Source organism: Ananas comosus, linkage group 18 (genome assembly GCF_001540865.1).
Source record: "Ananas comosus cultivar F153 linkage group 18, ASM154086v1, whole genome shotgun sequence".
Taxonomy (NCBI): Eukaryota; Viridiplantae; Streptophyta; class Magnoliopsida; order Poales; family Bromeliaceae; genus Ananas; species Ananas comosus.
This window is the reverse complement of record NC_033638.1, coordinates 8195111-8218403: the sequence shown is the minus strand read 5'-3', so window position 1 is coordinate 8218403 and position 23293 is coordinate 8195111. Positions and strand designations below refer to the sequence as shown.

General features: G+C 38.0%; 3 protein-coding genes and 1 non-coding gene across 11 annotated transcripts; 3 read left to right on the top strand and 1 right to left on the bottom strand.

Annotated features, from left to right (window-relative positions):
- LOC109724441 (protein REDUCED WALL ACETYLATION 1-like) lies at positions 141-5085 on the top strand. The gene is made up of 15 exons (XM_020253268.1): positions 141-301; positions 816-907; positions 1086-1226; positions 1325-1381; positions 1484-1556; positions 1661-1819; positions 2615-2764; positions 2850-3105; positions 3199-3314; positions 3789-3875; positions 3964-4052; positions 4152-4214; positions 4333-4389; positions 4486-4582; positions 4685-5085. The coding sequence occupies exons 1-15, from the start codon at positions 269-271 to the stop codon at positions 4847-4849; spliced, it is 1635 nt and encodes a 544-aa protein (XP_020108857.1). The 5' UTR covers positions 141-268; the 3' UTR covers positions 4850-5085.
- LOC109724440 (probable pre-mRNA-splicing factor ATP-dependent RNA helicase DEAH2) lies at positions 5082-10907 on the bottom strand. Of its 7 annotated transcripts, none has more exons than XR_002219934.1 (8): positions 10423-10907; positions 9783-9970; positions 8552-9636; positions 7131-7256; positions 6807-7045; positions 6604-6722; positions 5784-6093; positions 5082-5299 (listed from the first exon to the last, which is right to left on the bottom strand). XR_002219934.1 is itself a non-coding variant. In XM_020253263.1 (7 exons), exons 1-7 carry the CDS (start codon positions 10711-10713, stop codon positions 5958-5960), a joined length of 2184 nt encoding a protein of 727 aa, XP_020108852.1. In that variant the 5' UTR covers positions 10714-10907; the 3' UTR covers positions 5453-5957. The 7 variants fall into 7 exon arrangements, 4 of the variants coding, with proteins under 4 accessions (XP_020108852.1, XP_020108854.1, XP_020108855.1 ...); XR_002219932.1 differs by lacking the exon at positions 5082-5299 and adding an exon at positions 5453-5686; XR_002219933.1 differs by lacking the exon at positions 5082-5299 and adding an exon at positions 5453-5680.
- Positions 11023-11094, top strand: TRNAG-UCC. The gene has a single exon. It is a non-coding gene; the product is annotated as a tRNA-Gly (tRNA).
- On the top strand, positions 16464-22858 carry LOC109724068 (nuclear poly(A) polymerase 3). Of its 2 annotated transcripts, XM_020252716.1 has the most exons (10): positions 16464-17045; positions 17130-17207; positions 17524-17631; positions 18793-18855; positions 18950-19111; positions 19857-19970; positions 20470-20532; positions 20647-20946; positions 21539-21703; positions 21959-22858. In XM_020252716.1, exons 1-10 carry the CDS (start codon positions 16743-16745, stop codon positions 22343-22345), a joined length of 1743 nt encoding a protein of 580 aa, XP_020108305.1. In that variant the 5' UTR covers positions 16464-16742; the 3' UTR covers positions 22346-22858. The 2 variants fall into 2 exon arrangements, with proteins under 2 accessions (XP_020108305.1, XP_020108306.1); XM_020252717.1 differs by lacking the exon at positions 19857-19970 and having other exon boundaries at positions 16466-17045.

The following is a 23293-nucleotide window of genomic DNA, read 5'->3' as shown; positions in this document are numbered from 1 at the left end:
TAAATATATAAAAAATTAATTCTTATGTAACAGTTCCATAGCATAGATTATTTTTAAACTGCCACGTGGCCGTCACTACGTGGGCCCCACACTCCCGTGTGATTCTTATACACCAATCTCTCTTTCTCTCTCGCCATTCTCATTTCCTTTCCCACTTCATTTCCCGTCCTCGTGGAGCTTCTCATCGGGAGGGGATCTCGCGAATGTTCGTCGCGTCGGAGCACCTCAAACCCTAGATTTCGCCTCCGATCTCCCGAAGCGATCGCTAATGGAGATCTCCCGACCCGTCACCCCCGGCCAGGTACGCGGATGTGGCGAGATCGAACGCCGCTCCCGCTTCGATCTCGCGTTTTGCTTCGCTTTTCTTTGTTAAATCCGTGTTTTGATGCTTTATATGGTGTTTCTCCGTTTGCGTTCATGCGGAATTGTGAGAAATTAGAGGACAAGGTTACTGTTGGGTGTTGATTGGTCGAATTGCTTGTAATTTCGGAGGTAAGTGGTTCGGGAACAATTTTAGTGGAATGCGATTAGATTGTGCAAATTTTGGTTGGAATTTTGGACTAAATGAGTATAACGTGGCCATTTTATATACCCTTAGGGAGTTAGGGCGTTCGTAGATGCAATGTTGCTTAGTACTGCATAGTTCTGAATTTTCTTCATAAAGTTGGTTTTTTTTTTGGTTTTTTTGTGTGTTTCTTTCACTCTTTGAACGTAGGGAGATCTTGTTGGAGTTATACATTTGATTGTTTTTAGTCATCAACATACTTTTCTTTGTTTTTTCTTTTCTTTTTCTTTTTCCTTTTTTTTTGCGGCAGGTCTCAGCTTTACTGGGATTTATCCCGGTTTTTGTGGCATGGATATATTCAGAGATTTTGGAGCACAGGAAAACTGCAGCTACTCTGAAAGCGTGAGTTGAATTACGCTTTAGGGGAAAAGCTCTTACTCCTATTTGCTTAATATCATAGATAATGAGAGTTTTCTTTCCCGCATTTTGTAAAACAGTGCCAATTTTGCTCCATGACAATATTGGAGTAGTAAAACTTCTAGCAGAAACATCATACTGCCTTTTGCTTGTCATTCTTTAGTGGCAGAAATTCGGACGTCAACTTAGCTGTCATGGGCAATGAGCAACAGACTGGAGAAGATAAGGCTTTGTTATTAGAGGATGGTCTCCGATCAGCACCGCCAAAATCTCATCCTGTTTCTACCACATCTCAACTTTTTAGGTTGGTTGTGAAAATAAATTTGCTCTCTGTTTCCGCATCAAAGTTTCGTGCTATAATTTATGGAAGATTAAAATGCATTTCCTTTCCGAGGTGCTCAGGTTTTGCATGATGGATGAGGCATTTTTGTTAGAGAACCGTTTGACTTTGAGGGCAATGTAAGTGAGGCTTTAACTAATTTCTCAGAGGTCTAATAGTATCCAACAGATACTTATTAGGCTTTATTATTTTGCTGAAAACTTTGAGCTACTGTTATTCAGATCAGAATTTGGAGCTTGTTTGCTATATTGTTACATATGCGATCGTACAAGTCTACTTGGGGAGTCTACAAAGGTGATATTAATTAGCAGGAATCTAATGTTTAGTTTAAATTTGAAAGGAAAGGATTCTTTATCTTCATTTATACATCTAATTTTGCCTCTCTCTTATGTTTGCAGAATTACAGTCGGGACCTGTTTCTTTTCCTCTACTTTCTTCTTATCATTGCTGCAGCAATGACTTCTTTTAAGGTTCACGAAGACAAGTCAACATTCTCAGGAAAGACCATCATGTACCTGAATAGGCATCAGACTGAAGAATGGAAGGGTTGGATGCAGGTAGTTTCCCATTGTACATTAATAAGATATCTTATTTTTTTCTAGTAGATAGTTATTTTTGTAGAACACTGGGACTTTATCGTTCATTCCTTATAAATTTTGCTTCTCACAACTGTTTCCGAGCATAACATGCAATCAGTGTTTGAAAAGGCGCAAAGGCTTTATGGAGCCTAGGCGCGCGCCTCAAGAAGGTGAGGCGCATATCTAATAAAAATAAAACACTCTTAACAAGCCTATTTTAAATGGATGTTTTATATTAAAAAATTCTGAAATAGCTATACAAAAACAAAATAATCATAAAAATGTAAAGAAATCGCATGCATAAATGTTCTCAACTTAAAAATAAAAAAAATTATGTTTCAACTTTCAGCTTTAAAGTGTTTGCTGCTGCTTCTTTCTTCTTGCCGCTGCTATTTATTGCCATTGGGGGGTGGAAGAGAGAACGACCAAGAGAAAAGGAAAAAAAAGCGTCCAATTAGAAATTTTTTAAAAAAAGTTTCTTAACATTTTAGAATATATTGAAGAAACTCAAAACCCAAAAACCCACACCGTAGACACATTAAACGTAAATATCACGAGGCGCGTCTGAGGCGCGCGCCTCACTCCCTGAGGCATTGAGACTCGCGCCTTGCGCCTAGGCGCGCGCCTCAGCGCCTGAGGCGCGCGCCTGAGGCGCACCTTTTCAAACACTGCATGCAATCATCAGTGTTATTTTAGGACCAATTTCATGTACTGTTTAATTTTGTTTGGCTTGTTACTACAACCTTTTGAGTGTGACCACTTTCTCCTTTGCAGGTGCTGTTTCTAATGTACCACTACTTCAATGCAAAAGAGATATACAATGCTATTCGTGTTTTTATAGCTGCCTATGTGTGGATGACTGGTTTTGGTAATTTCTCTTATTACTATGTTCGAAAGGATTTTAGTATTGCACGATTTGCTCAGGTCCTAATGATAATTCTCTGTTTCATTATTTCTCTCTCTTTTATGTTTATGGAGTGCTTCTGACATGCCATTTTATGTTGAACAGATGATGTGGCGCCTGAATTTCTTCGTAGCTTTTTGCTGCATTACCCTTAATAATGACTACATGCTGTATTACATCTGCCCCATGCACACTCTTTTCACCCTTATGGTGTATGGTGCACTGGGGATTCTAAACAAATACAATGAAATCGGGTCAGTAATTGCAGCAAAAATAGCTGCATGCTTTTTGATTGTTTTTCTCATATGGGAGGTCCCTAACGTCTTTGATATAGTCTGGAGCCCATTAACATTTCTTCTAGGTCAGTATAGTCCAAAGCTTTTGCTTGGTTCTTTTACTCTTCACCTTCTTTCTTTCAAGATATGTATAATGTATTTCAGCTTGACATTTCCAGGTTATACTGACCCTTCTAAACCAAACTACCCACTGTTGCGTGAGTGGCACTTCCGTTCAGGCCTAGATCGCTACATTTGGATTGTGGGAATGATATATGCCTATTATCATCCCACTGTAAGTTTCGATATATTTCCTATTCATTATTTGTGAGATTTTATGTTAGTGAAAACCAGTTCTTAGAAAAAATAAGTAGCATTAGTAATTCCTCTTTAGAACTAGGCTGGAATACTATTAATAGCACCAAGCTATTAGTGCTATTAGTTTTTTAGCCTTTGGATTGAGAAACGTGCGGTTAGGATAATGTCAAAGGATTAAATCTAACGGGTAAAAATAATCAAAGGGTTAAATCCAACGGTGGAAAACTCGATAGCACCAAATCTTTGGTGCTATCGATAGTATCCCAGCCGGACTCTTCCTCTTTAAGTAAATTTTCATATAAGGTTTCTTGGTGGAGATGATGAAGGTTAATAAATCAAGTTGTATGCTGTTAGGGTTTCAAGTAACTATGCACAATTTGATATAAGAATATCAGTATATGCATGGCAATTCTTTATTGACCCTACTAAGTTCAAGAATGCTTGCTGCTAGATTGAAAGGTGGATGGAAAGACTTGAAGAGACGGAAACACGAAAGAGAATATCGATCAAAACACTTGCCGTGGTGGTTTCTTTAGTGGTACTATTCAAATTTCATTATTAACTCCTACAGACAATAAGTTTTATTTCCTATAAATTATGCAGTGCTGTTTCAATGATAATTGCAGGCTGGATATCTGTGGTACGAGTACATTTACAAGCTAGATAAGATTACCTACAATATGTACCATCCTTATACGTCATGGATCCCAATAACGTAAGCATCTACCCGCTTCTATGGTACATTCTAACTTTCATTTCCATTATATGAACTCATTTGTTTTTTTTTTTTTTTTTTTTTTGTGTGTAAATTAAGTGTTTACATCTGCTTGCGGAACTTCACACAACAGTTTCGGAGCTGCTCTATTACCCTATTTGCGTAAGCAGTCCCTGTTGTTAAATTCTTTCGCTTATTCACATGAGAATTAAATTTCTCAAATTTTGGAAACTCCTTTCTTTGAAGAAAAATTGCTTGATTTACTCTCTTTTTGGATTAGTTGGTTAGGGAAGATCACATTGGAGACATACATAGCTCAGATTCACATCTGGCTAAGGTATGGATGTGGCATTTTCCTACTAATAAATACTGATTACTTGCAGTCCTTGTTAGGATCAACTACTGATTTGAGTTCTGATATCGTATTTTGCAGATCGAGAGTGCCTAACGGGCAGCCCAAGTGGTTGCTTTCAATTATCCCTAACTACCCATTGCTAAACTTCATGCTAACTACCGCCATATATATTACGGTCTGTTTATCACATTTCCGTACATTTAAAAAGAAACATATCTATATTTAATATATTCCAATTGATGCGTGGGAAGATGCTCATTTTCTTAGTTTCATGCAGGTTTCGCACCGGATCTTTCAGTTAACTAACACATTAAAGATGGCAGTTCTACCTTCTCGAGACAACAAACGCCTTACGCAAAACATCGTAGCAGGCATTGTCGTTTCAGTGGCTTTATATTCCTTCTCGCTCGCATTCCTCAATGTTCCAAAACTGCTGGTTTAAGTCATGATTCACTCGATCGGGGTCCAACGTGGGACATTTTATTCGCATGAAAGGGAGCGGTATGTCGCAGACTCGTGCAATCAGAATGTCAGATTGAGTTGGTAAAGTGATGAGTAAAAGCATGGAGAATTTCCAGAGTGTAGATAAATTGGAATATAGTATCCTAAGTCATTACATTGTTTTGTGGAAATATGTAAAGATTTGGGGTGTAATTAATTAGTCATATGGCATCTCAATTTGAACCTTTTTCCTTTTGATCCTTTTTCCTTTTGACTTGAATCCAAACGTAATGAACCGCTAAACAAACTAAACATTAAAGCAAAAAAAAAATAGGGACATTCAACCCGAACATGGCATATAATACTCCAAAAAAAGGGGAACATTCAACTTGGGGGTGGCTTCTCACCGATGAACTGCTTCTCACCGCTCCTTCACCCAATTTCGAGAATCCTATTGTAAGGGAAAGGTGAATTAACTCGCCATTCATATAATGTGCAACATTTAAAACAATAATAAACAAATTAATTAGACCCATCCATGCAATACACAACATTTAAAACAATAATAAATAATTGATTAAACCATCCCGCACCAGAAAGCCTCTGCAAGGAAATGCAATCAATAAAACAACCCATACTCTCACACATACGTTCTGAAAATGTACATAAAATAAAGAGAGACAGGATTGAAAGGCTACAAACAAACGTAGAAAGCGAGCAAAGCAAAATATATTTTGCCAAATACAGAAGGCGAAGCCGTTGAACTTCTGAAATATACCAATACTTTCACAGCGCCGTACATCCAGTTCAACTAGTCCAATAACAATAGAGTCTGCAACTAACATATTAAACAGAAAAGTTAAGAAAAAAGCAAAACAAAAAGAAAAGACAGAACAGATCATCAGATTAAAAGAAAAGGGTAGGTGGCATCCTACAATATTGGAAATATCAGCTTCATATTCCGCGAGATTTCCATGAGCAATTTTTGTTGCGGCCTCGGCGCCGAAGATTGAGCATCGTTGTTTCTTAACATTTTGATGATCTTACGAGCTCATCGAGGGAAATAAGGATACATATATTTTCCAGCAATAACCAAGAAATATGGAGCATTATTTTTTGTTCTTGCTTTCAGCCTTCTCCGCCTTTTCCTTGTCCCGCTTGTTATACAATCTCTCCAGGACGCGCTTGGCCTCGCAAGAGGGAAAATTACTGAGATCGTAGTACTGCTCCGCTATGTCTATTAGCCTGCAAAGAACGATACAAGCGTCAGCAATTTATCAGTTTTGATGTTATCGAAAGAAAAGTATGCTTTTCCAGAAACTATTGTTCTATTTTGGATTTAGAGAGGCCCTTAATTTGCAAATTACATTTAAGTGCAAGTTTGCCGACTACACCATCCTTCAACTTCAGTTATGTGATGCAACCAATAAATTTTTTTTTTAAATCCAACATATAACGAGAAAAGTACCAAAACAACAGATGATCATCAATAAAATCTGTCAACACTTACTAGCAAGTTGTATTTAAAATTCTGTAGGCAATAAATCAGAAGTGGTTCAGAAGTCGAAATTTTTCACAATGATAAGGTATAAACTGAGCACAAATAATGGTAAGGAATGTCCAACCGACAGCCGGAGCATACCATACCCAGAAATTGCAAAATACCCTTATCCCTTGATGAAGCATGGCGAAACTTACATTGTAAATAAATAAATGCTAGCGTTCACAACTGGCTTAAAAGAGTATGAAACTTACCATTCTCCTCGAACATCAGTGACGGTGCGGATGAAATTCCTGCTGGTTAAGACATACTCATTGTAGATGACCCACTCAGGCTTATGACCCATGCAGTTCGAAGGATGAAGATGAACCACCTATGGCCAGTTTAGATGTATTAAAGCAGGTTTCACACAGGGAACAGAAAGGAGATAAGGAAAGTCATAGAACATAGCAAGTACCTGATTATCTTTCACTGTCAAGTAGTGACCTGTTCGTTCTAGATGAGCCACCTGCATAAAGTATCCCGCAAGCAAAGCTTTCCTGATGTTCACATAGTAATCACGGCTGTTGAAATCCGTGCTGCACAGCTTAAGGTTAAATCTTGCCATAATGCGCACGAGCTGTTGCCGCACGTTGTCAGCCGCCTTAAGCGCCCTGTGGTTAACGAAATTCTCGTAGCACCATTGAGGATCTTCATCTGCGGTTTCAAAGCATTTTAAGAACCAATAAAAATGGATAGTGGAATACTTTAATATATAGGCTAAGGATTGTAAAAAACTTACTGTTTTGTTTGTACGCATGATACACGTTCAGGAGCGTAAGGTGATCCCCATCAATGTGGCCGAACCGAGCCTTGGCTTCATCTGCGGCTTTTTGAGCCTCCCTAGGCCGGAGAAAGCAATTGGGTACTAAAGAAAGAAAGTTGTTATCACAGACGAGGCCCACGGTAGGTCAGCAGATTGCATAGAGAGGCGAAGACGAACACCATTTGCTTTGAGAGAGAATAACTGACAAAACTACAACTATCTGCATCAGCCCGAAACTTCTATGACCATGCCGATATCAATGGCTCAAGAAGCCAAGTGCAAGACAGTTGCTGGTTTGACAAGCCCTAAACGGGCAAGTTAAAAAGACATCTAAAGCACATGTAGTGGTTAGTTGTACACATGCTTTCATGCCAGACACAAAGCAATTTGCAGCAAAAATGTCCTAAGAACCGCTCAGCTATAAGCCAACTTTGTTTCTTTTTATTGGTGCCTCTCAATTTTTCGTCATTTTAATTTGAGTTATTTCCGTCAGTCAAATAGCAAGTTATATTAAATTTGACGGCTTTATCAGTCATGCGCCACAAACTATGTTGCAAAAAGCATACGGGATACAGATACAACACAATATGGATACGATGATACGACAAGTTCTGAAAATCTTAGGTTATGATATACACATGAAACTATAATAATTTTTTTTTTTACATATATTATAATTGAAGTAGAAAAAATCTAAAATCTTCAAATAATTTGTTAATGTAAAGCAATTTAGTGACCAACTTGTGTAAAGATATGAACATATTTGACTTTTGTTCATCAATAAACAAAATTAATCAGCCTAGTCATAATTTTTACTTTTTATCAACCATTAATTCATGGTGCAAGTGTCATCCAATTGCAAAGTAACTCTACCTCTATCTCGCAAGTACCGCGTATCCGTCAAGTATCCGGTATATTTTTGGATTTTCAAAAATGTTGGATATTTTATGAAGTAGCCTACACGTATCCGCGTGAGTGTTGGTATCCAGTACATATCCCTCATGATACGGCAGGTAAAATGAAGCATCTGTACATCATAGACCACATACTACTAAAGTGGTCAAGGCAATAAATTTAACAGAATCACAGTTCGAAGAGTGATAGAAATAAGTCAAATAAATTAAAGGACTGACGGAAACAAGTCAAATAAGAAAAAATAGAGCCTATTTAAAAGCGCACCCTATATTTGAGCAGTTATTGGGACATTTTTACCTCATATTGCTAATGTAACAAAAAAAAGGTAGCAGGCATTTGTCAATCAGTGACACGTTCTATGTACTTTAGTTCATAGAACACATACCTGTTTGCAGTATTTGCTGCAATGCTGCAGCAACTTACCTAACAGTTTTAGTTCCTCGGACTATTTATGAAGAACAACAATATAAGCTGTTACATACCTGAAAGCATGGCAGATATCGAGAGGATCTCATTAGAACAGTTAAATTCTGGACTAACAACAAGCATCTTCGACATCTGAGGATCCAACGGAAACTCGCTCATGATTTCACCTAATTTTGTCAAATTACCATCATCATCCAGGGCACCCAAGTAGTTCAAAACCTCTAAAGCTCGCATCAAAGTCTCAGGTGCAGGAGGGTCCATGAAGTCAAAATGGACTAGATCATCAATCCCAAGCTTCTTCAAGGTAAGAACCGTATTTGCAAGATTAGAACGCAGAATCTCTGGGTAAGTCTGTGGTTGTAAGTCATTGTGGAAACTCTTCTCTGTGTAAAGTCGGAAGCACTTTCCTGGCTGCGTTCTACCAGCACGACCAGATCTTTGATGAGCACTTGCCTTGGATATTGGAGAGACTAGTAAAGACTCTACACGTATCCGTGGGTTATAAACCTTCTGTTTTGAAAATCCAGGATCAATGACATAAACTATACCATCAATGGTCAGAGAAGTTTCTGCGATGTTAGTGGAGACGACTATTTTCCTTCCAGCGGGGCCATCCTCTTTAAGCGGCGCCGGGGCGGGCTCAAAAATTTTCTGCTGCATTGCTGGGGGTAATGTAGAATAAAGAGGCACAACTTTCACAGGACCAACCTGATCACCCATATTATTTACTTCCTTCGTAATTTTACGGCATGCATCTTCAATCTCCTCCTCTCCAGTAAGGAACACTAGTATGTCACCTGGAGGCTCGCACATGTGTATCTGCACAACTGTTCTGATGGCAGCTTCCATATAATCTCTTTCAGGATCCTGTGTATAAAAAATTTCAACAGGATGCAGGCGTCCAGGCACTTTCATTAATGGTGCGCCACTGAAGTAACCTTGAAATTTCTCAGCTTCTAGTGTTGCACTCATCACAACAAGTTTAAGGTCGGGCCTGTTCTTCAGAACTTCTTTCAGAAGCCCAAACAGAACATCTGTTGCCAAAGTTCGCTCATGGGCTTCATCAAGAATTATCACCTTATATCTCTCGAGAAGTGGATCAGCCATCGCTTCTCTCAAAAGCATACCATCGGTTAGGTACCTAACACAAATTAGCACAAAATATAATGAAATTGAGATTGTTAGATCAAAAAAGATACTGCACAGGATTACCAGAAAAAATAATGACATATCAAAATATACGACTATTTTTTTTTACTTCATACAGCAAGGATTCAAGTAGCTTACTTGAGAATAGTTTTATGACTACTACAATCTTCAAACCGAATGCTATAACCGACTTCCTCTCCGATTGTCACATCCATCTCCTCTGCCACTCGACGAGAAACAGACATGGCAGCAACTCTACGAGGTTGGGTGCAAGCAACAACCGGACGCTTACCCAAGTCATCAGCTTCCAGAACAAATTGAGGAATCTGTTTCAACAGATGTTTTCCATTCGTCAGACAAAGTATACACAATATACCTAGCAGAATCTACAGAACTAAGACTACCAAACAACAAATTCTAACTACCAAAACATCAAATTACGTCCTCCAATCAAATACATTTACAGCTAACTAACAATCGCTAATATAATTGTTCTAATTAGATTGTTCCATCCATGTATGGTTCCGCAACTTCAAGCTTTTCCCCTAAATACCGCTTATACCACCAACTTATATACCTCACACTAGGGCTTTTCAAACCAAAAGTTTTAATATCAAAATCAAGCATAAGCAAAGATCAAATTTTACCAGTTCCTACGAAACTACTAATATCCATCATTCATCAGCAAGGAAATCATAACCAAAACAGAATCTTTACACGGAACACCCAACAACAACACCAAACCTAAAAGAAGATATTGCAAAGAGAGGTCTCTTACCTGAGTGGTCTTCCCGCTACCCGTCTCTCCAACCAGGATAAGCGTTTGATTCGCCCTGAGAACCTGCAAGAACTCCTCCTTCTGGTGCCACACGGGGAGCGTCCTCCTCTTCTCCAGGATCTCGAAGTACCTCGCAGAGTACGGGCGCCCGGTCCACCTATTGATCGCCGGGTTCACCACGGCACCGGGGGCAGCGGGGGCAGCGGAGCCATTGCTGGACCTCGCGAGCTTCGCCGAGACGGAGGTCTCGTCGACGACGTCGAAGAGGCTCACCTTCCGCTTCCGCTCCATCGACAACGCGCCGCCGAGTTAGGATCCAATCCGAAACCCTAGAAGGGGCGAAGGGGGGCGAGAAAGGAGAGGATCGATGCTAGGGTTTCAATGGCGCGGAGGGCTAGGGTTTGTAGGGGATCTCGAGATCGAGGGGGTGAGGGTTTTGGATATCTCTGGAGAGTTCTTCTGAGATGGAAACCCTAGCGTCGGAGTCGGAAACGCAACGGGGAGGTATTTATAGAAAACAAGTGCGGCGGTGTAGAATTTTTTAATAAATAAAGTTTTGAATAAATAAATAAAACTTAATTATAATAATTCATCAAATCAGCGTTTGTAGTCCAACGGTCAGGATAATTGCCTTCCAAGCAATAGACCCGGGTTCGACTCCCGGCAAACGCATAATTAAAATTTTATTTTTTAACCTTTTTATGTGTCATTGGATTGGGCCGGATCTCAAAAACTAAGACCCAATTTCGCTTATTAGGTCCGGCCTAGTTTACTACATTGGGCCGCTTCTCGATAACGAGGGCTCAACAAACTCGGGCCGGGTTGGAGTGCTCGATGTGCTTTGTTGTTGATCCGACCCGAACTATTCTTAGAGCTCATAGAAAATGAGCCATCTCATAGCATTAGCTCTATTTTCAAAAATTGCATTTAGCAAACGCAAAAACGCCATAGATGATACCATTCACTTCCTAGATGAAATTTACTATGTACTTCATCACACCTCATCGATAATAAATTTTTTATCTCTAGATCGCGTATTTTTGTTTCCTTTCAAATTTTTTAGAAGCTCTAAATTTGTATACAAAGACGCACATGTTCTGCTCGAAATAGGATGAAAAATTTTAGAATACAATAGATATATTGGTGATGTGACGTAACAAACTAATCAAAATTTTTTTAAAAAATATATATGTCCCATCATAATTATAAAAAAATATTTTTATTGTACTTTTGTTTGAAAAGAATAAAGGTAATTGACTTGTTATTAATGCTTTGGTGCAAATATGGTAGTGTAGAATTCCGCAATAGGATGGGACTTGAGTCACGCTTCCCGATGAAAGGGGTTGTCACCAACAGTTACAGGCACTGGTGGTGTGCTGCCACGTTATTCCTCAAACCAGCCATCAAATGCCAAAGAAGACACCGTAAAAACAAGATGCACCGAGATCATATTGTAGCTCAAAGTGAGTCACACCCAGGTACGGGTCTAAAGCACACACCTCTTCCAGCATGTGGAGGGTCCCAGGCCATAAAAAATCCAAAGCAATTTTCCAAAAGAAACACCGACCGTCCGCAAGTGGTAAAAAAATTAATAATTAGTACTCAAAGTTTCAAGTTTGAATCCTAATTGATTCACATTTTCAACTAAATTTATTTCTGAATAAAATAAATAAAACACCTAGCGTGTTATCTGTCTCTTAAAAAAAGAAAAAAAAATTCAAAAGAAAGATACCACTATATATGTTGGGGAAAAATAGTGTGTAGGGAGAAAAAAGTGAGAGGTGGACCCCCCCCCTACTCTTCCTACCTCAATGAGAAAATTCTACATGCATCTGAGAATTAGTCTCCATCCCCTTACACATATTAAGTAAGATCAAACTCCCAAAGAGGGGAGAAAGAGGGAAACAAAATGGGGAGGGTCCTGGCCTGGGTGCTCCGGTGGTGGCCGGAGTTCGGCTTCTCCGTTCGGCTCTCGAGCATCGCGCGATCGGTCGTCATCTTTCACTGGCCGGAGCGCCTCGACTTCTCGAACCTCACCGTGCCGGAGATCGACTTCTCGGTGTTCGACGCCGTTCTTTGGCCCGTGGTGGTGGCTTTTGAGTCCGTAGCGTTGGTCACCATGTTGTGCTTCTACTTCACCTTTTGTGGTTGCACCTTGTGAGCTCCCCGGCCCCTAGTAGTCAATTACTATGGAGTTTTTTAATTGGTGTTCGATCCATTAGTGTGAAAAAATCTACTTAGATGTTGATGATGAAGCTCCAGGAGACGCAGGGTTTTTTGTGAAGTGTGAAAGGGGTTGCACAATTTTATGCTGGGACTTATCCATGGTTGTTGTCCCTTTTTCTTATTATTATTATTACTAGTCGAAGCAAAGTTATAATAATTGAATTTAAGCTCTGTATTAATCGTAGCTCCAAACGCTAGTTACTTACTTATCTTGGCACTATATACTTTTAGATATTGATTAATTATTGTACATATAATTGTTAATTATAATTCTGGACCCATTTCGTATTATATCAAATTTTTTGATTAGTTAAATTCCCGAAATGAGAATTGAGTGCTCGCCTCTCATAAGCTTTATTCAGAATCTCTTCTTCTGAAACTCAAATTCATTACCTTTCAAAATCCTCACCCAAATATATTATCTTTGGGGTAACAATAATTTAGTGTGAATTGTAGGACTTATTGAGTTAATTATAATGAGCCTATTTATTATTTGGGATTTGCAATTTAGGCTATATAATTTGATGAAGTCAAAATCTTATATTTTTATGTTTTCTTGTTATGTATGTGGCTTCTTATTTGTAAGTCTTTGGATCATGATTCTTTTGATCTAAAAGTCTATGTTGATAGTTTTTTTTCTTAGGAGTCAAAGTGAAATATTAAAATATTTTAAAAAAAGAACAGAGAACTAGAGAGTGAGAAAAGAAGTGGGGGAAAAGAGAGGAAATTCTAGAGCTTGGTTTTAATCTTAATTCTATCAAGAAGGAGATGAGATCTTCCTTGTGAGATGTGATTTATACCATTTCGGTGAAGTTAGAGATTGTTGGAACTTCTTTTTTATATTTTGGAGTTAATGCGATATTTTTTTTCATTTGAATCTCTCTTACAATCTCGAAGTTTGTAGTGGAAGTTTTTTTTTGCATTGTTCTTTTGTGGATATAGATATAGTCGAACCACGTAAATCTTTATGTTATTGTGATTTATTTATTTTGTTATTACTCTTTGTGATTGGTTCTTTATTAAATACTTGTAGAAAGTGGATTGTGAAATTGTCTACCAAATATTTGTAAAATTACCATCAATATTTTTTACCCTTATTTTACAACAGTACCTACTCCCGGTAAAAGCACATATTGGAACACTACATATTTTCGAAGTACATAAAAAAAAGGGTTTATTCCCAATCCTCTCATTGTGTGTTTAAATCACTAATCAATGTACTCATGATCATCAGGTAATTAACAACGTAATTGACTCAGACAATTAAAAGAAATGGAGGCCAATTAGATGCCTTTGCTATTTTTTTTGAGAAAATGTAGCAAGCTATCTGCTTCATTCATTAGGCAAAATGAACTAAGCAAACAAGATGAAAACAGTTGGGCTTTCTTAAAAAAATATATAACAAAAAGAAACAAAAAAAAAAAAAGATAAAAAAAGAAAGAAAAATAAAGCAAAGAAGGAACAAGCGGTGGAGAAAGATGGAAAAGGGACAGATGACGGAGGAATAGGGATTAGGCGATTAAAGAATGTTGATCCAAGAGGCAAGCAGGAGTTTGACGCATTCAATCGACCGGGGAGGGTTGGAGAGTTTAGCTCAGAAGATAATATGATTCTTTTCTGCCCAAACGATCCGCCAGGTTGCTGTCAAAAAGGTCAAACCTTTAATCTCTTTGAAGCATCGCTAATGTTAGTTATCCTTAACCAGAGAACGCGGACGTCGTCGGGAAACTCCGTGAGGACTTCCGAACTGTCAGCGCATAGGAAAAGGTATCTAAAAGAAACGCAATTGCATAATAGGTGATCACAGCTTTCCGCGTTAAGAGTACAAAATACACACTTTTGATCCACCCACCGGCCTCGAGCAAGCAGTCTATCAACCGTAAAAATTCTTTTGCGAAGAAGTAGCCAAATAAACACTTTAATTTTAGTTGGAGCTTTCAGTCCCTAGATGAACACACTCGTCGGATCTCCCTGTCCAACATCAATGAGAAACATATAATTGGATTTAACAGTGTAGCTGCCTTCCCTATCGTAGTAGTGTTGAGAGTGGTAGCAAAATAATCCACACCTTGTATTATTGTGGTAATGAGATACCCACGCAGAAGTAAACAGGAGAATAATAAGACATTTAAAATGTGAAAGTGAAAGATGTTGACACCCCCTTTTTCTTGTAATTAATTGACATGTGAAACTTGCTGGGTTGTTTTGTTCTATCCTTTCAAAATTTCGATTATTACATTATATTAAAACATTGTTTATTGATAGCTTAAGCGTTTAAAGATGAACGATTGTTTTATATTACTTCATGTGAGGTTGTCGGCTCGAGTCCCATCAGCCATTTAATCTCATTTGTTTTTTTCTATTTGATTTAAGTTAACATCTCGAATATATTGAAACGTACCTAATGTCACGTATCCTCCTAAAAACCGTATTTAATTGTTTGCACTTATGAGCTAATATCTATTTAAAATGGATGAGATGTTTCACAAGATAAAAAGATATTTTAAGAGCAACTTTTTAAATTATTCTAGTAAAGTAAATGCGAACCAGATTTAGAATATTTCTCTTTAATAATAGAAAGTGTTGTCCAAATAATGCAACTATTTGGAGAGAGGAATTAATACTTCTAAAGCTAATTTTGATGTTATATATCGTAACAAAAAAAATCTAAATCATTACTAAATATAATAATGTATCTGCTCTGACAATATTAACAAGAGTTTAATTTTACAGAAAATACGGTGTCCCACATCAACTAATCAAGATATTAACACCTCAATTATTAATTAAATATGATTTATAATGGTATCAACTAGGCTATTATCATCATCCACACGTATACCAACACGAGTCTCACGAGAGAAAGAGACATCAAAGAAGTGAGAAGGGTAGATCCCCTGCATTCATATTAACTACCACCAGAACTGGGTGTGAGAAGCCAATTCCCTTCGCCCTCATGCCGAATTCGAGTTTCCGGTGGCTCGTACTCGACTTCGCCAGCTTCTTGCCGAGCTGGGCCCTAACGCCGTACTGGTGGTGGCCGGATCTTCGGTTTTCGGTGGTGGACGACATCCTCTGGGCCTTCGTCGTGGCTGTCGAGACGGTCGCGATTGTGTTGATGATGTTCTTCTTCTTCGTCTTCTGCGGTTGTAGCTTTTAAACATACAATTGTGAGATTAATTGTTCTCCTTTTTTTTTTTTTGTTTTTTTTGTTGGTTGGTAGCCCTTTGATAGATTCCACCACTTGAAAGATGTATAATTTTTGGAATTTGATGTGACTTGATCTACATGTTGGAGTTGAACACTTCATGATCCTCTCATTGATTAGTCTTCATGATCCTCTCATTGATTAGTCATAATTCCTTTGAATTTCTTCAATAATTTGCTCACAAAGAAAGTGGACAAAACTTCAAATCAGTTATGCATATGTATATTTAGATAGTTTACTAGCTTTATTATACATAAATTGCTGTTAAAGGTTTGTTAATCATCTCTCTTTGTATATTAACTTGAGCCGAATTGGTTTTCCGAACCAGGACTTCTCCGTATGTTTACCACTTTTCGTCCATATATGTGCTTTTGTTATTCGATTACTTCTAAATTTATTCGCGCGTTAAGTTTTTACCAAACATCAGACTTTTTAATATTGTCAAATTATTCGGAATGTTTGGCTTCATTTGATGTTATTATCAGTCTTTAGATTTTGTTTAAGAATACATTTTTGGCATTTGTGAATTTTTTTTTTTTTTTTAAAAAAAAAAACAATGGTAAACAAGGTACAGGATTTAATGGGCCATGAGGAAGAAGCCCAAAATAAATTGAACGAAGATCCTACGTGGCCCAACTCAGCCCACCAATTTTCAAACATCTCACCGAACTATCTCGAATTCCGCGAATTGTGGACTGATTCGCGAAATTCAAATTTTCTTGGGTCCTCTCGTTATTTTTTTTTTTCCACGGGTACCCACACTTCCATATAAACCCTTCGTCCCGATATTTTATTATTCTTCCCACCACTGTACGCGATCGTTGTCATCACAACCATTCCCCTCCAAACCCTCCGATCGCCCAATCCCGAGCGTCCGCTCCCGTGTATGGCATATGCGCACCACCCGAATCATCGAAGGATCGTCGTCCCCGCGCGGCAGTCCCTGATCGAGCCCGGAACCCTAACCCTACCCGCTCCTCCTCCTCCGCCGCCGCCGCCGCCGCCGCTGCCGCTGCCGCCGATCGTCTATGTCCAGGTCCCCTTCTCCGCCCTCGGAAACCCTAGCAATCGGTATCATGCGCCGTTCCCGGCGAATCCGACGGTGGCCGTCCCCGGTCCCGTGTTGTTGCGCTACGATCCCGCGTTTTTGATCCAAATGGATGACGAGAGGACTCGATCGCTGCTTCGGGTGATTGCAACATCTATTCCCTCTCCCATTTTCTTAGATTATTTTGTTTTTTTTTCTTGTTGATTTCATATGGTTTTGTGGTAGTTTATGGCTAATGAGGGTCTCGAACCTTCTCCGGAGGAGGAGATGAAGAGGAAAGAAGTTATCAATCAGCTTAAAAAGGTAAGGAAACTCGTATAGCACTTCTCCTGTTTTCATTCTTTTGTCGAATTGTAGAACTCTTGACTAGAGCAATGATTACATGGTAATAATTTGGTTGTTAGGGTTTTACACGTATCTAATATCGTATTAGATGATCTCATAGCTGGGGCATCGAAAAGCAGCTTGGACTAGATAATTTGTGCTCTTGTAAATAATTTTTTGCCATTTACTTGACAGAAGGGAATTGGATTTTGTTTCCTTTTCTTTTGGTATCATTGGTTATATATTTGTGTTGCTAATGTTTTAATTATGATTTTGATGATGTATCCGAATGCAGATAGTTTTGCACTGGATCAAAAAGGTTGCATGGCAGCATGGTCTTCCCAAGGAATTGATTCGTAGTACAAGTGCGACAATTTTGGCGTATGGTTCATATGGCCTAGGAGTAAGTAACGTTGATTATCCGTGCATTCACGGATGTACTTTTTAGAATAGTTGACTTCCAGAAAAAGGGTAGCTGTCTTTATTATTCTACCACATGATGCAGACTGATGAGTATCTTGCAAATTTACTGGATTTTGGTTTGGCCCAAAAAAAGAGAAGAAAGAAAAGAAAAGATAAAAAAGGAGCAAGCTTGCACATGGAGAGAAGCAAAATAATATATAGAATTTAATTGTAATTTTGGTCTGTAATTCTAGGAATTTTGATGCACTTGAAATCCTTATAAGAATCTTAGACGTCAAAAACTTATATAGTAGGTTTTGATGCACTTGGAATGCTTATAAGCATCTTAGACGTCAAAAACTTATATAAGTAGGTTTTATTTGAAAAACATAGAACGTACTCATTCAATGTGCTAGGTCTGATTGGTATGTGGACATATAGACTATACACTCCACCTAACTAATTTCTTGGATGCTAGTACACTACATTTATTTTCTGCATGAATCAGAAAATCCTACATTTTTGTCATTTGTATAGATGGATTTTACTCAGAAGAAGCTTGCCTCCTTGCATGTCACGTGCGTGTTTCTATGCATTGAATTTCATGAAACATTTGAATACTTTTTTTTTTTTGGTCATTTTGATCGAGTCTAGAGCCAGATTTTTGTTATGTACTGTGATACCACCTTGTTTTTTATGTGTCGAAATGAAATGTCTTTTACTTTTTGTGGATCTCTTTATCGGTAGTCTGTATCTTTACTTCTTGGCTATGTATGTTTATCTGTCCTTGCCACTTTTTTGAATATGTGTAATTATGTTCATAAAATATGTTATCCAGACTCTTAATTCCTTCTTTTTCAGTATATTTTAGTTTTGTTCTCTCAGTCAAGCCACATTTGGCTTCGTGAGAGTAAAGTGGTACACATGGGCATAAGGTGCTGTGGAGAACATTGATTTTTTTTCCAATAAACCAATCCGCATGATGCCAAAGGAAACTGTTGTTTATTGCATAAAAAAGTGCACCTTGCCACATCTTTACTGCAGTACCTTCTAGGTGTTTCTTAGAAGTAGTTTACAGCACGTGTGTCTGGCTGCCACTTTTCACAGCCAAAGATAGCCTCAGTATATTGCAAATTTAATCCTTTTCTTTTAATTATTTTAGGTTCATGGACCTGAATCTGATATTGATGCACTATGTATTGGGCCTCACTTTGCGTCGCTAGAAGTGAGTTTTCTGTTCTTGTCTTGTTGCTCGGATATGAAGCATAGTTTCTTACTTTATTGTTATTCCAAAAGTTAAAGGTTTGTTGATTTTTTAGGAGGACTTTTTTGTTGTTTTGCGAGAGATGTTTGAGAGGATGCCAGAAGTAACAGATATTCACTGTGTCAAGAATGCTAAAGTTCCGTTAATGCGCTTCAAATTCAATGGAATTTCAGTTGATTTTCCCTATGCCCAACTTCAAGTTGTCTCTGTTTCTGAGGTAAGTACCTTGGATCTAGATAAAGATTATGCTCCTATTAGTATTAGTTCTGATCTACTTATGCCACAGATATTTCTCTTTATGTTTCTTTTGTCTTTTTGGTTCCTATTTTGGTCAATGTACGGGCTTCTGCAATCCCTAACTTTGTTTTGGGAAGTGTTGGACATGCTAGCCGAGGTTTGTCAAACATGCCTTTAGTGGGCTCTGATGGACTGGCACATACCGCACATGACTTTCTGGTTTTGTCGTGCTACCAACATGCTGACATTTTAGGCTTCTTATTGAAATATCTTTTTCCATGAAAAGTTGATAATATGAGTTTTTGAAGCACGTGGAACTCATTGAATGTGTGAAAATAATAAATAAGATGAGGATGGACATGTTCCAAGCAACATCCATTTGCCAATGCCCCTCTAGCATGGTGTGTTTACCTAATGCTACCTGGAATGTGCAGTCTAGAAATTCCATGATGTTATCATGTTTCTTCCTCTTGAACTCAAAGTACAGCACTTAATCATGTTTCTTCCTCTTGAATCTGATTTCATTTTTAGATCATAAATCCTTATAAGCTGTCACTTCAAACATATGTGCACTTAATTTCCAGGTAAGTGCAAATGCGCAGTTGATCATTTGCTTGCTGGTAGATTTTGTCAGGAATTATGAACATTAGTTTGTAATCTGTACAATGCAAGGCCTTTTCTTTAGCATTTTTAGCTTCTCACTAATTCTGGAGTTGAAATTGCAGAACATAAATATATTTGACCCCCTTTTACCAACAAAAGTTGATGAGCCTAGCTGGAGAAGTCTGTCTGGAGTGCGTGCCAACACTCGGATTCTTCAATTAGTGCCTCATTTAAAGGTTCAGATTTGGACTCACTAAACTATTCTAGGACACTTTTGATTAAGTTAGCTGCATCTGATTTGTTCTTTTCCTTGTTATGACTTGTGAGTCAACAGTAGGCTACACTCATTTATGGCTTTTTTTGTCCATAAAATGCTCTCTTATGGTTGTTTGGACTCAGCAATTATTGCACTTCTACTGTTTTTATTTGCTTTTTTCTTTGCATTTCACTGCACAACATTGGCTGTGGAGTTCCAATTTTCTTTATTGATGCTACTTTGTTCGTTAAATTAATGTTTGACCAAGTTGCAAATGCCTGGCAGGATTTTCTTATTATCTATGTATTTTGTATTTACATGTTCTATGTTCATCTTTTCCGAGTACCAAATCATATTCACTTTTCTGTTACTTTTTATAAAATAAGATGTCAGGTAGTTTTTATTAATCTTTTTTTTGTATTATATAAATTATTTCTTTGTTGTGAATCTTACTTTTGTTTTTCGAAATTGAACTGCAGAATTTTCAGGCTTTGTTATGTTGCATTAAACTATGGGCAAAAAGACGTGGAGTTTATTGTCATGTGTGGTTTGGCTACTTCATCCTTTGTTAGCTTTGTTATGCTTTTGTTAAAAGATTAGTTATGCTTCCTAAATCTCTAACTGGTTTACTTCAATATCTCTTGTTGCTTTTTCAGTTATTTGGCTTCTTCGGTGGGATTCATTGGGCGATACTTGCAGCTTACATTTGTGAAAAGCACCCTAATGCAAGTGTTAATACTCTCTTGACTGTTTTCTTTGAGACCTTTTCTCAGTGGCAGTGGCCCAAGCCAGTAATTCTCCAAGATCGATCAATTCCATACAGAGATCCTGATGGCCGCTCTCTTATGCCTATTATGATGCCTTGTAGTCCTTTTGAATTTTGCAATTCCAATGTCACGAGAAGCACCTTTAACAAAATTAGGACCGAATTGCTGCATGGTTATGTTTTGACAAGGGTATGCTGCTACTCCCATTTGAATTCCAGTTCCATTAGTATGCTGCTATGGAGCTAATCATGCTTTGGAATAATAGCCTGCCCAAAGTGGTTGAAACTTTTACTACGTTTATTTGGAACTTAATCGGTTTCTAGGCTAATGCCTTGAAAATCGAACTTGCATAGGCACATCGTTATCTGTGAGTTATCTAACTATAGGATATTTTAGTGAAGCTGCGTGGACATGTTACCTTTGCTCCTTCTATCTTTCACTTCCTCCGTCTTTGTGTGTGTTTTTGCAAGGCTATTGCCAACATTTATATGACTTAAAACTTCATGAGATTCGTGTCTCAGGATGCTATAAGAATTTTACATGTAGTATAACTTTATTGGCATGTAACTCTATCAGATATGTTTCTTTGGTGTATTGATAAATTCGCAAATATTGTCAATTAACTTCTGGGTATTTTATTATTTTAGTGCACTTAAATACTTGGAAAACCACCAACAACTTAGTAGTCCTAACCTCTTCGAGAACTAAGTCCTAGGTTCAAAAACTGCAGTGCTTAGGTTGCAGTAGACCAAAGCATCACTTCTATTGTTCTATGTTGCAGAATCCCGGAAGGGTGGATTTTGAGTGGAATTGTCTGTTCGAAGTGTATCCTTATGCAACACATTATGCTTATTTCCTTCGGATTTTCCTTGCTGCTCCTACTGTTGACGAATTAAGCGATTGGGTTGGATGGGTGAAATCACGCATTCGCAGTCTTCTTCTCAAGGTTCTTTTTCGTCTGCCGCTTACTTTGCTGTCGATCTCTCTCTTTTCTTTGAGAAAAGTTGTTTTGCATTTCTTTTTCGTGACTTCTCTTTTAGTTGATACCTGATTAGAGATCAAATCATTGAACCCTTTCTTTGTCGAGAGAATAATATAGAATAGAGTTTCAAAGCTTGCAATCACCAGATTATCATCATCAGTTTGTTTGTTACTCTTCTGGAAAAAATTTAAAAATTTTAATTGACGCTTGGCTTTGCAGTTAGAGAGCATGCAGATACACTGCGACCCGAACCCAACCGAGTATGTGGATCATAACATCGCTGAGCCTAACACTGTGTTTTACTGGGGGCTATCTATCAAAAGAGGCACCTTCATCAACATCAATTCAGTCAAAGAGGACTTCATGAGAAGTCTCAACAACGAACATTACAGCGAGGAAAGAGTCAGCCGCTATAAGCTGAAATTGTCGCTTGTTGACTCCTTCCGGCTTCCCAAAAGCATGCGATCTGTATCGGGTGGGTGCAAAGCTTGCCAGAGAATATTTGATCCAATTCAATGGAGAAAACCTATGTACTCGCAGTGTTGGCCGCACTACCTTGTTGGTTACGCAGCAACAGATAGAGAATATCAGGATGCTGTTGGGTGAGAATGTTTTATCCTTCTCCGTTGGGTTTGCACTTTTTAGTTTTGTGGTTTGAGTGGGGAATTCGCCATTTGGGCCCGAAGTATATGGCAAATTAGTCTTTTCTAGGATTTTGCCGTTCGGGATATTAATGTTTTTGTGGGTTGCATGTGTAGAGAGAGAGCGAGAGAGCATGCAAAGAGTTCTACAATTTAGGCTGAAATACAGTATGCATTTTGGGGTTCGGTGCTGACAGAACCTTGTGAAATGACCGGCTTGTTGTAGAATGCAAGTTCTCTCGGTCTTTTTATGCGCAATTACTATTTTACCCAGAGAATAAAAATGTACATACATGATTTTTACTGTATTATCCAGAGAATAAAATGTGTGTGTATATATATTTCAAGGATTATATACAAGTATGTGATATATCCAAGGAAGGCAACTGTATTCTAGCCTCAATTTTCACTGGTATTGCCATCAAACTGTATTTATTTATTTTATTCCAGGGTTAATAAATCCAGTAAAAACTGCTAATTCTGTGCGCGATGCGCACCGCGCTTATTGTTAGTTGCTGCTTTCTTTTATCATGTTTTCTGAATATGTGGTAGCCTGATCTGCTTGTTGACGTTATTTGCTATTAGAATCTTGTTCACTTTTGATGGTTGTACAGCTGTAACTTGTTCTGTTTGTGTGTTATTGGATTTCTAAATATGCTTTTGGTTGTTCTTTTTTACAGGCTTATAGCAGTTACAAATATCGATGAGAGCAGCAGTTTTTTTTTCATATATGGAAGAAACAAAAATTTCGTCTCTCTTTAACAATACTGTAATGTAACGATACATTTTTTTGCCCCTTTTTTTTTGGAGTTTTTTTTTGGAGTTTGATGAGATGATTAGTCGAAATCGACAAGGGCAAATTATAACGTCGGTTTTTTTTTAAAAAAAAAAATTTGGGTGTTCCTTTAACAGG

Bases quoted from the DNA above. Each gene is read 5' to 3' on its own strand.
- LOC109724440 (XM_020253263.1), bottom strand. From the start codon at position 10,713: ATGGAGCGGAAGCGGAAGGTGAGCCTCTTCGACGTCGTCGACGAGACC. The intron at 9,971-10,422 runs GTAAGAGACCTC...CTGTTGAAACAG, and splicing joins GTAGCGGGAAGACCACTCAG to ATTCCTCAATTTGTTCTGGA. The intron at 7,257-8,551 runs GTATGTAACAGC...TTCTTTCTTTAG, and splicing joins GATATCTGCCATGCTTTCAG to TACCCAATTGCTTTCTCCGG.
- LOC109724068 (XM_020252716.1), top strand. From the start codon at position 16,743: ATGGCATATGCGCACCACCCGAATCATCGAAGGATCGTCGTCCCCGCG. The intron at 19,971-20,469 runs GTTCAGATTTGG...ATTGAACTGCAG, and splicing joins AATTAGTGCCTCATTTAAAG to AATTTTCAGGCTTTGTTATG. The intron at 21,704-21,958 runs GTTCTTTTTCGT...TTGGCTTTGCAG, and splicing joins TTCGCAGTCTTCTTCTCAAG to TTAGAGAGCATGCAGATACA.
- LOC109724441 (XM_020253268.1), top strand. From the start codon at position 269: ATGGAGATCTCCCGACCCGTCACCCCCGGCCAG. The intron at 1,227-1,324 runs GTTGGTTGTGAA...CGAGGTGCTCAG, and splicing joins ACCACATCTCAACTTTTTAG to GTTTTGCATGATGGATGAGG. The intron at 1,820-2,614 runs GTAGTTTCCCAT...TCTCCTTTGCAG, and splicing joins AATGGAAGGGTTGGATGCAG to GTGCTGTTTCTAATGTACCA.